The 14,407-nt window shown below is 35.6% G+C and overlaps 1 protein-coding gene across 1 annotated transcript; it reads left to right on the forward strand.

The window, feature by feature from the left end:
* Nucleotides 1-1,886: 1,886 nt before the first annotated feature.
* iars2 (isoleucyl-tRNA synthetase 2, mitochondrial) lies at nucleotides 1,887-14,245 on the forward strand. The gene is made up of 23 exons (XM_051133999.1): nucleotides 1,887-2,180; nucleotides 2,378-2,500; nucleotides 3,813-3,966; nucleotides 4,119-4,267; nucleotides 5,336-5,385; nucleotides 5,508-5,617; nucleotides 5,728-5,818; nucleotides 5,908-6,023; nucleotides 6,545-6,714; nucleotides 6,799-6,889; nucleotides 7,022-7,173; nucleotides 8,657-8,817; nucleotides 8,903-9,005; nucleotides 9,093-9,186; nucleotides 9,325-9,433; nucleotides 9,516-9,618; nucleotides 9,698-9,823; nucleotides 11,311-11,442; nucleotides 11,541-11,647; nucleotides 11,724-11,869; nucleotides 11,960-12,150; nucleotides 12,602-12,746; nucleotides 13,593-14,245. Exons 1-23 carry the CDS (start codon nucleotides 2,001-2,003, stop codon nucleotides 13,736-13,738), a joined length of 2,949 nt encoding a protein of 982 aa, XP_050989956.1. The 5' UTR covers nucleotides 1,887-2,000; the 3' UTR covers nucleotides 13,739-14,245.
* Nucleotides 14,246-14,407: the final 162 nt, after the last annotated feature.

Below are 14,407 nucleotides of genomic sequence, written 5' to 3' on the forward strand. Positions count from 1 at the left end.
AACGACTACTACGGGTTGTCTTGCGATACCTTATTTGAATAATGTATTAAAAGCCATAGTAAGAGTACAGTTCTCTTGCTATAACTTATTGATACGATATATTAAAAGCCGTAGCAAGAGTATCGTTTACTGCTCAAGCGTTTTCCGTTCAGATATAAGTACATCGACAATACGCATACTCATTCCTTATCACTTTTCTATTTGTTTACAGTACGTGCTAATTTTCAGGGAAAGTTGCTAAAGGCAGGACAGTTTGTTGCTAAAAGTTGCTGAATGACGTTGTGATGTCATTATGTAATCCCAGTGCAAAACTGCATAAAATACACATGTATATCACTCAAGTCTCAGCAGAAAATATGATTATGAATATGATCTGAAATGCTACTTTAGATTTGTTAGTAAAACTAAAAACTAAGTATAATAATATTAAAATACAAATATATATATTTAAATACAATATTGAATTTTTGAACATTTACACATTTCAGAAAAAAATATTTTTTTTGTATTATTTTATTAACTAGTAAATCTACACATTCTGGAAAAAATATATTTTTAAGTGGTGTCACTTACAGTTTAAGAAAAGGTTTTTAAATAGGGCACAATGTAGGCTACTTTATTAATTTGAAGGATTTTTTTTTTTTTTTTAATTACGCATTGTATTTTGTGTTTTCAGTTTACAACTTAACAGATAATGTCTTGGCAGAAAATTACTGTTTCTGTTTTTCCTACATATTTTTTTAATTGATCAGCAAGTGCATGTGCAAACTAATAACAAGGTGTTATCATAAATGAACAATTATTAATGAACAACTGCAACTGGCAACTTAATTCTTGTGATATGTGTACTGCTAGACACCTTTGATTTTGTCTTTTTGTATAACTGAGATGGAAAATGAGTGTTTTTTTTTATAATTTACGTCACAGTTGCCAAATAAATTGTAAAAATAGCTACATTTGTTGTTAGGAGCTTTTGGAAGAAAAAGTTGCTTAGGTAGTTTAAAAAGTTGCTAAATTAGCAACACTGCTAAAAAAGTTTGCCGTACCTGTTACTATATCTTACATCTGTAAATCTTAACATAAATAAATGAATAAAAACTTATAGTCTTAGTTATATTTTAAGACAAGCATTTACCGGACTGAAGAAACTTTTAAAAAATGTATGTATCAGATATGTGACCCTGGTCCACAAAATCAGTCATAAGTAGCACGGGTATATTTGTAACAATAGCCAAAATGATAGATTTTTCTTTTATGCCAAAAATGATTAGGATATTAAAAATTAACCATGATTTTACTACAAATAAAACCAAAATAATAATAATAATAATAATGATAATAAAAAATAAAAACTTTAAAGGCGATTTTCTCAATATATATATATATATATATATATTATTGTTATATTATATTATTATTATTATTATTATATTTAATATATATATATATATATATATATATATATATATATATATATTTTTTTTTGTACCCTTGGTCAAACATTGTCCTTTCCTAACAAATCATACATCAATGATTCATACATCATTTCAGATGATCCACAAATCTCAATTAAAAAATAACCTTCTGACTGTTCTGTGGTCCAGGGTCACATATGATACAACAGAGATTTTGCAACCTTTATGTGTACATCTTTTACTTCTCTTTGTATTGCATTATATGTTTGCCCCACAGTTAAAACTAAAAGCTCTGATCATAAAACCAAGTTAAAAGGTTTTTTTTTAGATTTTGACTAAGCGTTCTTTCTCATCACTGCATTCGAAGTCCTTATTAGTGACCCCGCAGCGTCCTCTTGCGTTCCTCATTCACAACATGAAAAAGGCGTTTTCGTTTATGTGGATGGTTTGTTTCTTCTCAGCACCCGTAGATGTCCGTTGCTTCTATGGTTCCGGTAGACACAGAGTGCCGCCCATGCAGAGGAGGAGGTCACATCCCACAACAAACTCTCATCCTGGTCGTGAACTCACCTGTCAGAGTACCTCATGCTGCTGGTTCGGCGTTCGGCAGTAGGTTTGGGCGGTGTGGCTCGATGGGGACTGCGCTGTCTGTATTCCGGAGACGCAGCGGGCCGGTATCGGGACACTGTACTGCTGCCCCGCACTGACTTCCCCATGAAAGTGAACGGGCCGAGCCTACTGGAGCAAGAGATCCAGATCCAGCAGGTGAAAGGGACTCATACAGATACAAAAGCTGTCGTTACTGATGCTGTTAAAACGGAAGGATATAATCTAAGTAGTTCTGTTCTGTTACTTCATCATGACTGAGATGACAGCATGTGTAGTACTTCTGTAACAGCCACACACTTTGAGATCAAGGATGAGGTTGTCTTTTGTTTGAACTTTTCTGTGTTGTTCTACAGAAATGTGGGTTTGACCAGCTGTACGCATGGCAGAGAGGGAGAAAAGCTAAAAAGGAGTACTACCTTCATGATGGACCACCATATGCCAATGGGGACCCCCATGTTGGGCACGCTCTCAATAAGGTACATGCTGTTAAATCGTAAGTACTCTGGTCATATGCAGGGTTTTAGAAATACAGAGGCCCAAAAACTGAGCTTCCTTTGAGGGTTTGGCGTCTCTCTAAAAGTTTTCATTCAGTTGATCCACATATGTGTACAGGGCACATTGTACATTATCTATGCAGCGTCCAAGTACAGTTATTATTAGGAAATTATTTCATAAGTTTTATTACACCCCTTGGAAAACATACAGAGGTCTAGTAGGTATGGTCTTAAGTAGATATTCCTGAATTCACATCTTTTATATTTGCTTCAAAGACATCTTATTACATGCACTACCAGTCAAAAGTTTTTGAACAGTAACATTTTTAATGTTTTTTAAAGAAGTCTCTTTGCTCACCAAGTCTGCATTTATTTCCAAAATACAGCAAAAGCAGTATTATTGTGAAATATTTTTACTATTTAAAATAACTGCTTTCTATTTGAACACATTTTAAGATGTAATTTATTCCTGTGATCAAAGCTGAATTTTCAGCATTATTACTCCAGTCTTCAGTGTCACATGATTTTTCAGAAATCATTCTAATATGCTGATTTCAAGAAACATTTTTTGTTATTATTATTATCAACATTTAAAACAGTACATTTTGTCAGGGTTCTTTGATGAATAGAAGTTTCCAAATATAGCATTTATCTGAAATAAAAAGCTTTTGTGACATTATACAGTATACCATTTAAAAGCTTGGAGTCAGTTTTTTTTTTTTTTTGGGAAAGAAATTATAGAAATTAATACTTTCATTTAGCAAAGATGCTTTAAATTGATCAAAACTGATGATAAAGACATTTATAATGTTACAAAGCATTTCTATTTCAGATAAATGCTGTTGTTTTGAACTTTCTATTCATAAAAGAAACCTGAAAAAATTCTAGTCGGCTGTTTTCTGCATAATAATAATAATAATAATAATAATAATAATAAATATTTTTGGAGCAGCAAATCAAAATATTAGAATGATTTCTGAAGGATCCTGTGATTTGAGTAATGATGCAAAAAAAAAATCAGCTTTGAAATCACATGAATAAATTACATTGTAAAACATAGAAATAGAGAACAGTTATCTTAAATAGTTAAAATATTTCAAAATTGGACTGTTTTTGTGGTTCTTTAGACTGAAATAAATGCAGGCTTGGTGAGCAGAAGAGACTTTAAAAAACATTAAAAATCCTTCTGTTTTTGACTGGTAGTGTAGGAGTATACCTAAACCTACAGGAATGAAAATATACTCACACAAACCTCATAATCACAATCAGCATCTTTATTTGATCTCTCTTGCAGATCCTCAAAGACATCCGAAACCGTTTTGAGGTGCTGAGAGGCAGACAAGTGCATTACGTGCCTGGTTGGGACTGTCATGGACTGCCTATTGAACTCAAAGCACTCGGAGACCTGGGAACCAATGAGCTGACTCCTCTACAAATCAGACAGAAAGGTCAGGAGGTCACATATAATAAATGCTCTGGTCAAATATGACATTTGTCTAGATCTTAGAAGGTTTATCTGAAAAACCGGATGGTTAAGTAATGTTGCTAAGATGTGTTCCTTCTGGTGAATGAAAAACTGCCTGTGTGTCTTTCCGTTCAGCGCGCAAGTTTGCAGAGAGGGCCATATCTCGGCAGCGTGCTGCATTCCAGCGCTGGGGTGTGATGGCGGATTGGGAGAATTGTTATTACACATTTGATGGGAAATATGAAGCAGCCCAACTGAAAGTCTTCCAGGAGATGCACAACAAGGTGAGAGAAGTTTCTTGTGTACAACACATCTTGACTTGTTTGATTTACAGGCCTGCGTGTGATGTTGCTGTGCTACGTGGTCATGAAAATATAGCGTTAACCTGCATTTTTTAACCTGGGTTTTTTAACATGTCATTTTGCAAGTTTGATAACAAGTGATATTAAAGCTGTCCACTTCCAGAACAACAATTCACAATCATTTACTCACCCCCTTGTCAGCAAAGATGAACTTTCTCTTCAGTGAGAAGAAATGTTTTGAATTGACTGTTCATCTCTCAAGTCTTCGGGTTTTTTGAGTCGTTTGTCCATCTTATGGGGCTGTATGAATGGCCTTGAAAAACCCGTTAAATAGGTGAACTAATTTCAGTAATGTAATAGGATGTTGCGTGTGTGCAAAATGCCCGTCTTTTCCCAAGATATTCAAAATTGTAAACACAGTAGCATTGTCTTAGAGCTTGTGCTAGTGAAAAATTTTGTCAAACAGCTGAGAAAGAAAACATGTGTAACAGTTTTTTGGGGGCGGCTCTTAAAGTGACAGCAGTCTAATATTCCTGCTTTCTGTCTTTCATGTTAATCAAACAACAAAAGAGAGAAAATCTCTCACTGCCATTGACTAAATCACTTTTGCAACTTTAATAAGAAATATATATTTAATTTACGCAGTGAAGAATGTGAAGGGTTTTTATACATTTCATACTTTATACAATATATGTATTGTTGCATGTCTTATTTATTCATTCTGCTGTAGTTTTTTTTGTCCTATTTCTTGTAATTAGTTTCTTATTCTTATTTAATCACTGACTGTTTACTTGTCTTCAGTGAGCTTGAGTTTTTTTTTTTTAATTAGGCTAATGCTAGTATTAGTTTTTGTTATATTGAAACTAGTGACAAGAGTTGTAACATTTCTATTGTATCAAAAATGTTGATATCATAAAGATGTCATTTAAAGCAAAAACTACTATATTGTGATATATATCATTAGTGAAATAAAATTACTGAACAATAGTGTATGCATGCACCCACATATCATTGAAAGTTTGACCCCTCTGTTTCTATCTTTGTGTACAGGGTTTAATTTATCAGGACTATAAGCCTGTTTTCTGGTCACCATCCTCCAGGTGAGAAGCTCAGTGTTTTAGTCTCACATAAAGTCTGTAATAAAGCTTAACAGACATGAAGCTTTCAATTTGAAAATTTAGATGTTGTACAGATTTCTGCAATATTTTCTGTCTCTGTGAAGGACGGCGCTTGCAGAAGCTGAGCTGGAGTATAATCCAGAACATGTGAGCCGTGCTCTATACATCACTTTCCCCCTGCACACCCTGCCAGCCAAACTTGCTGCGAAAGCAGGTGTGTGTCTGCTGTCTGTCCCTGTGCCACACACTCTTTATACAGGCCATATACACAGAATAAAAATTATTTTGCTGTTTCTGATGCCAGTATCTTTGTCTGTGCTTTAGAAAGTTGGGGTCATGTGTTTGCTCTGATATGGACGACTCAGCCATGGACTATTCCTGCCAATCAAGCGGTTTGTTACATGCCCAAAGTACAGTAAGTCACACACCTATGCATCTGTGAGTGGAATGAATGTGATATGATTTGATTGAGGTGTTCAGGAGCATGTCTTTCCTCTTCTTCAGGTACTCTGTAGTGAAGCGAGCTGATAACGAGCAGCTCCTCCTAGTGGCCTCAGAGCGCATCAACAGTCTTGCCTCTATGCTAAAGACAAATCTGGAAAGTTTAGCCACATTCGCAGGTAGATCCAGTGTTTGTTTTTGACCTGAATCAATTAAAGAAGTCCACTTCCAGAACAACAATTTACAGATAATGTACTCACCCCCTTGTCATCGAAGATGTTCATGTCTTTCTTTCTTAAGTCGTAAAGAAATTGTTTTTTGAGGAAAACTGGACTGATATGGTGCATAGAGTTTGAACTTCCAAAATGCAGTTTAAATGCGGCTTCAAACGATCCCAGACGAGGAAGAAGGGTCTTATCTAGCAAAACGATTGGTTATTTTCATAAAAATAATACAACTTATATACTTTTTAATGTCTTGCTCTTCCCGAAGAGCATTATATGGAGAAAAATCCTGAAATGTTTTCCTCAAAAAACACAATTTCTTTACAACTAAAAAAAGAAAGACATGAACATCATGGATGACAAGGGGCTGAGTACATTATCTGTAAATTGTTGTTCTGGAAGTGGACTTCTCCTTTAACATGATATCCTTTAAACTGGCCTAAGCATCTTTCTGTCTCTCTTTTACTCATCTCCAGGGTCAGACCTCGAAGGTGGAGTTTGTCAGCATCCCACAATTCCTGAAAAAGAAGTGCCTTTGTTGCCAGCTAATCATGTGACCATGACTAAGGGAACAGGGTTGGTCCACACAGCTCCTGCCCACGGCATGGAGGACTACGGTGTTGCTACACACTTTAATCTGCCAGTAGTAAGTCACCCATAACTGTATATGCTGACAACGTAAAATATTGGTTTGTTGTCGTGACTTAATTTGCTGTCTTTCTTTCACTAGGAGTGCATGGTGGATGAGGAAGGCAGGTTTACAGAATTGGCTGGGCCTGAACTGCAGAAGAAATCTGTGATGACTGAAGGCAATGCCACGGGTGAGATAGACAGATAGAAGAAATAGATCATGTTTATACAAGAACAATAGAACTACATTAGACTGTATGAAATGATAAAAGAATATGCATTCTAGTAATCATAACTAATGTTGTGTGTGTGTGTGTGGGCAGTAATCTCAATGCTCCAGGCAGTGGGTGCCATTGTGAAGGAGGAGGACTGTGTTCACAGTTATCCGTATGACTGGAGGACCAAACAGCCAGTCGTGATCAGAGCCAGTAAACAATGGTTTATTAACACAGCCAGCCTCAAAGATAAAGCTAAGGTGAGCAAATAGACTCCTGAATAGAATAGAAACCTGATAAGAACTTATATGGGTCATATTTTACCCTCAAATTTTTATTTTTATATTTTGCTTGAAGTAAATGAAGACTGGAAAATAAAGGACGGTTAAGTTTCTTACATAATTCTTTCGTAATGCTAAAAAAATCTCATTCTCATTACTGTGAAAAAAAAAAAGAAAAAATAGATTGATAGTTTTGTTATAGTTATAGTATATATTATGTATATGTATACATATGTGTGTGTGTGTGTGTGTAGTGTGTATATATATATATATATATATATATACACATACATACATACATACACACACACACACACACGTTTGTTTTTGTGAATTGTGGGGACTTTTCATAGACTTCTATAGTTTTTATACTGACTAAACGATATTGTCTATCCCCTAACCCAACCCTAACCCTAAACCTAGCCCTCACAGAAAACATGTTTGCATCGTTACACTTTCAGATAAACATCATTTACTATTTTTAATAATTTTTTAACATTGTGGGGACCACAGGCCGGTCCCCACAATGTCAAAAATTTCAGGTTTTACTATCCTTGTGGGGACATTTGGTCCCCACTATGTAGCAAAAACAAGTACACACACACACACACACATATATTAATTTTTATTATTGATGCAGTGCTGATTTTTCAGCATTATTACTTCAGAAATCAGTCTAATATGGTGATTTATAATCAATGTTGGAAACTGTTGTGCTGCCTATTATTTTTTGGGAACCTGTGATAAAAGAATTACAATGCAAGTCTTTACTAACATTTACGGACCCCAGAATTTTGAACAGTAGTGTACTGTTACAAAACATTTCTGTTTTGAATAAATACTGTTCTTTTTAATGTTTTATTCCTGAAATCCTGAAATTTTTTTTCAGAATCCTGAAAAAAAGTATCACAGTAACATACATTAATCAGCACAACAGTTTCCAACATGGATAATGAATCATACTAAAATGATTATGTGACACTGAAGACTGGAGTAATGATACTGAAAATTCAGCATTGCATCACAGGAATAAGTTATATTTGAAATTATATTAAAATAGAAAATGTTATTTTAAATTGCAATATTATTTCACAATATTACTGTTTTTTTCTGTATTTTTAATCAAATCAATGCAGCCTTGATTAGCAAAAAAAAATCTTTAAAAAATATTCAAAATCTTACTGATCCCAAACTTTTGAGCAGCAGTGAATCTGTATGTATAGGTATTTTTGTACTGCCTTTATTCACTTTATGGGTCATATTTCACCCCCAAATTTTTATATTTTGCTAGAAGTAAATAAATCCTGTTTTAGAGCTGTTAAGATTTTTTACATATTGACTTTTTTTTATTAATCATGTTTTTTAGTCACTCATGCAAAAGTATTAGAAATGTAACAGATTTCCTAATAAGTTTATATCAGTGGTTATCTGCAGAAAATAAACTTTGGATGTGTTTTTATAGGATGCCCTGCAGAAGGTGCGTGTGATACCCGAATCAGCGAGGTCCGGTTTGTTGGCAATGTTGGACAGGAGAACATACTGGTGTATATCTCGGCAGAGGAGCTGGGGCGTCCCCATCCCAGTGTTCTACCATAAAGAGACTGGAGAGCCACTCTTAAACAAGTATATACTTGCACCATCATAGACACACTTAAACACATATAAACTCATCTTAAATTAAAAGTTTAATTCCTTCTTCCTCTCTCAGACATTCAGTGACACACATCGCAAAAGTTTTCTCTGAGAAAGGGAGTGACAGCTGGTGGACGGAGCCAGTGGAGACATTTCTGACTCCAGATGTACTTCAGAAGGTATATTTTCAAATACTAACGATTTTTAAAAAAATCTTTTTTAAAGAGGTCTCTTATGATTCAGTATGTGTTATAAATCTTTGTCAGAGTAAAGCAGGAGCGGTATCTGATTATGTGCGGGGTGAAGATGTCCTGGATATCTGGTTTGACAGTGGGGCCTCATGGGCCGCTGTGCTTCCAGGTGAGCTGTCAAAGTGGTACTTAACTGTTACATGTATTCGGTGTCTGTCTAGTTTCGTAAGTACGCTGTTGTCTTGTCTGTGGTCGTTTGGTATGCTTTGTTGTGTTGTAATGTAATCTTACTCTCTGTTTCTTTCAGAATCAGACCCACGTGCAGACTCATACGTGGAGGGGAAAGATCAGATCGGCGGTTGGTTTCAGTCGTCTCTTCTCACTAGTGTAGCTGTACGGAATAAAGCCCCCTACAAGTGAGTCATACAAATGCATGCGTATACACAAATAAAAATACACATCAGAAAGCATATTGGTGACCTACTGTGTGTGTTTCAGAGCTCTAGTGGTCCATGGATTTGCTGTAAGTGAGAAAGGAGAAAAAATGTCTAAATCCATAGGCAATGTGATCGACCCAGATGTTGTTATTAATGGAGGGAAGGTAAGATATGATCGTCCGATGATAGAATGAAATTTTATCAATAAGTCAGTGTATTCAAACATCAATTTCTCTCTTCCAGGAGTTGTCTGTCTCTCCTCCATATGGCGCTGATGTTTTGAGATGGTGGGTTGCAGAGTCAAACGTGTTTTCTGAGGTTCAGATTGGACAGAATACACTAAACGCTGCTAAAGACAGTATCAACAAGGTCTGGCTTATATACTAATTCCATTAATTCAAAAGGAGATATTTACACTAGATTTCAAAAGTTTGGGGTCAGTAGGTAGTTTTATATAGCAATGATGCAGTAAATGCAAAAAAGACTATTTTAAGTAAATGGGTCATTCTATAATTGTGGGTATATCTCATGTCTGTGAAGTATATTTTTTATATATTTCCATCAATATAAAGCGCCATAGCTTAATTTTCTAGTACACAATTATATTTTTCCCAGTCAGACTACTATATGTTGAAAAAGCCATATCTTTTGTTCAAAAATGATGTTCATATCACATACAACACTGGTATTCAACTGTCTGATTTTGTAAAGTTGCTCATTCTACTTTGCATGTAAGCATTAAAATGACCTCAAATATAAATTAATTTCATAGTTTTGCCTTCAGTTATATTAGGTTATCAAGACATTTTGGTGTGTGCTTCAAAAATAATATGTGTTTGTGATATAACTTGTTTTATTTGTGTCAAAAAACCATTGTCAACTAAGTTACCCACTTGAAAACCCCTCAAAAAGGAATGGTTTGTCCCATTCTTGCATAATTTGCACAGTATGATGATATTTCCTCTAGAATCACATGGATGAAACACTAGAAGTTATGTTCTCTCTGTTGCCCCTAATATTGGTTAAACTAACAAACCTGTGTGAAGAGTGGATTAACTGACTGTCAACAGTGTTACACAAGTATTATTGCTGCAAATTTTAAAAAGACAATTTAACTAAAACTTTTGTTTATGAAAATATATTTCTAAACATACCATATGCTCAGTAGTTCTAGGCTTAAATGTTGAGTATAGGCCCAAAACACTAAAAATGTCAACTAAGTTACTGTCAACTGTGTTACCCAGTAAAGGTAACATGGTGGACAGTAGCAAACATAGATGGTATTTTATGCACATGTTCCTAAAGATCACCTTTATTTATACAGCACTTTATACAATATAAATTGTTTCAAAGTAGGTCATGTTTGGGTTTTTAAGAAAAAGGAAAACTTTTTTCTTCACATTTTGAAATTCTAAATGTACCCCTAATTATAGAATGACCCTAATACTATTCTTTTGAACATTGTAGTCAACAAAGAATCCTAAAATAAAAATGTCACACAAAAATATTACACTGTTTTCAACACTGATAATAAAAAATGTGCATATTAAAATTAGCATATTAGAATTATTTCTGAAGAAGTAATGGAGTAATCGCTGCTGAAAATTGAACTTTGCCATCACAGGAATAAATTACATTTTAAAATACATTCAAATATAAATCAGTTATTTTACATTGTAATGTTTCACAATGTTATGGTTTTACAGGGTTTTGATCAAATAAATGCAGTTGGTGAGCATAAAAGACTTTATCAAAAACAAAAAAGTCTTACCAACCCCAAACTTTTGAACGGTAGTGTAGATCAAAATGTTTACATCCTAATGGCCTCTCTTTCAACTGCTCTTCTCTTTCTCCAGCTGAGAAACACATTGAAGTTTCTCTTGGGGAATCTCCAAGGTTTTGATCCTCGTTCCCAGGCTGTGGACCCTAAACAAATGCACTACATAGATCAGTACATGCTGCATGTTCTCAGAGAGTTCAGCATGAAGGTGAGTCTCAATGTTAACCGTTAAAAATATATGTACAGGCTGAGCATAAAAACAGCTCTAAACTGGTCGGTCACGTTATGTGTTTGTGTCTCCTGTAGGTAACAGATGCTTACAGCGAGTTTGACAATGGCCGTGTCATTCGTCTGCTGCAATCCTTCATCACTAGAGATTTATCCAACTTCTACTTCAGCATCATTAAAGATCGGTAAACACTCATTTTTGAAATCCTTTTTCTAATATTCTGTAACAAAAAGTCTCACTCTCTCTTTTTCCTCTCTCAGGCTGTATTGTGACCCTGAGGACTCCCTTGGTCGGAGGTCATGCCAGACGGTCCTAGAAGAGATTCTGGATGGCGTGAGCCGTTCTATCGCTCCTGTACTCCCTCATCTCGCTGAGGAGGTGTACCTACATTCTCCTGGACGTAATGGTACACACGCTATTTCCATACAATTGATGCTGTATGTCTTTAGACTTGTTATCTCAATGTAACACTTCTCACCACTATCTTTGTCTGTAGAGGGGGACACTTTGTTTCGTAGCGGTTGGATTAACACCAGTTCTGTGTGGCGGAGGCCAGGACTGGAGGAAGCGGTGGAGGGCGCGTGTGCTATCAGAGACTCCTTCCTGTCATCTATTCCAGGACGTAACGCTGCTGAATATGAACTGATCATTGCCATTGAGCCCAGCCTGCTCTTTGAGCTCATGGAGGTACGTCTTTGATTTTAAGGCCTTTCATACTACAAATGTTGGATACAGAAATACAGTTAGTTGACACAAAAATGTTGTTCCAAACCCGTAAGACCTTGTTCATCTTCAGAACACAAATTAGGATATTTTTTATGAAATGCAAGACCCTCTGACCCTGAACAGACAGCAATGCAACTGACACGTTCAAGGTCCAGAAGGGTGTGAGGACATTGATAAAATAGTTCATGTGACATCAGTAGCTCAACTGTAATGTTATGAAGATATAAGAATAATTTTTGTGTGCAAAGACAACGAAATACTAAAAGACTTTATTCAGCGATTTCTTCATTAACGTGTCAGATTCAGCCATCGCAAATTTCCAATGTGAAAAGGTCTTTAAATACATAATACAATTTTATGCTTCATTTGCTTGCAACTACATTTTGTACATTGTCCCACCCTTTTCTGTCAGTCTCTTCAAGAGGAGCCCACTTCCACCTGCTCCCAGCTGACAGAGCTCATGATGGCCTCACGCACGACTCTGACAAGCTCTCTCCCGCGGGATTTGCCATCGGATGCCATCACAAGTACAGGAACCTTCCTCATCAACCTGGAAGGTAAGATACTTTTCTTCAGATATAAGTTATCCAGTGTTTTCTTTGATTTTTTTTTTTTTAAAGGCTTATTGTGTCCAAGACACCTACAGTAAATGTGCAGTTACTTTAGATCAGTGGTTGTCGAAAAACTTCGATATTTACAGCAGAATGCTGAAGGAAATAACTTATATGTGACCTTGGAACACAAAACCAGTCATAAGTAGTATGGGTGTATTTTTAGCAGTACCCAACAATACATTGTATGGGTCAAAATTATCTATTTTTTTTTATGTCAAAAATCAATAGGATATTAAGTAAAGATCATGTTCCATGAAGATATATATAAACATATATAGATATATCAAAACTTAATTTTTGATTAGTAATATGCATAGCAAATAACTTCATTTAGACAACTTTAAAGGTGATTTTCTCAAAAAAAAAAAAAAAATTTTGCACCCTCAGATTTTCAAATAGTTGTATCTCAGCCAAATATTGTCCTGTTCTAACAAACCATACATCAATGGAAAGCTTATTCAGCTTTCATTTGATGTATAAATCTCAATTTCAAAAAATTGACTCTTGGTTTTGTGGTCCAAGGTTATATATTGAGTTATTTCCTCTTATATATTTGAATATTTTGTCAGTGAGAAGTCAGAAAGTCAGGAACTACTGATTGGTAACATGCAATGATTTTAACTATAAGCAGTTAGACTTGTCTTTACCTGGGAAACGGGATAAGAATTCCAATTCCAAGAATTCAGAAAAAAAATTAAATATGTAATACATGTTCTTAACAGGTAACTTGTTCAGGTAGTTTTGTAAGATAGAAGTGTGTTTTATTCTGCTCTTTTGTGTGTTGTGTAGGGGGCGTGATCCGTGAGGAGAGTTCATACAGTGTAGCTGCAATGCCCACCTCTCTCTCACGCTGTCCGAGATGTCGACGATACACATCAGATGAGCCAGACTGCCTCTGCCCACGATGCCAAACAGTGCTGGAAAATGCCAAGTAATCCCCCCGACTGTTGCCATGACGACTGCCCACCCGCTGGCCCACCTCCTCCTCCTCCTCCTCCTCCTCCTCCTCCTCCGGTGAAAAAGACTGCAAGGGCTAACATGGACCAGAATGAAGCTGCTATTGTAACAGGCAGAAAGTTGTCTGAAGTTGTGGGAGAGGGGAATCGTGCTTCTCAGGGGTCAAACGGAAGATGAGCTGTTATAAATGAATAAAGCAGTAATTTAGAAGGAAAAAGCAAACAGGAGATTCTCAGCTGAGACAAAAAAAAGTCCACAAAAAGCATATTCAGATCATATTTATAATATGAGCACTGACTGTAGTTTTCTGCTACAGGTTTAAGCAAAGGATTAAGTACTCTGAAAAGGGCCTTTGTGTATTTATATGTCCACATGTGATTGTTTTTGCGGTGGGTGAAAGGTTTGCTTGAACACGTCTATCTTTATTTTTATGTATATTCAAGTCATGAAGGGGTATATTTTATTGTCTGATGTTTTGAACTAAAGATGTACTGTAATGTCAGACTGACTCATTCATGAAGCCAAAACAGAAGTTGATTGTGAAACCCATCTTAAATTGTGACTTTAAATGTGGCAGTTTACCTAACAATGGGTTTACAAAATTTAAATGTTCATTCTGCTTGGTTCATAAATGAGGCTCAGAGAGA

This window comes from Labeo rohita, chromosome 17 (genome assembly GCF_022985175.1).
Source record: "Labeo rohita strain BAU-BD-2019 chromosome 17, IGBB_LRoh.1.0, whole genome shotgun sequence".
NCBI lineage: Eukaryota > Metazoa > Chordata > Actinopteri > Cypriniformes > Cyprinidae > Labeo > Labeo rohita.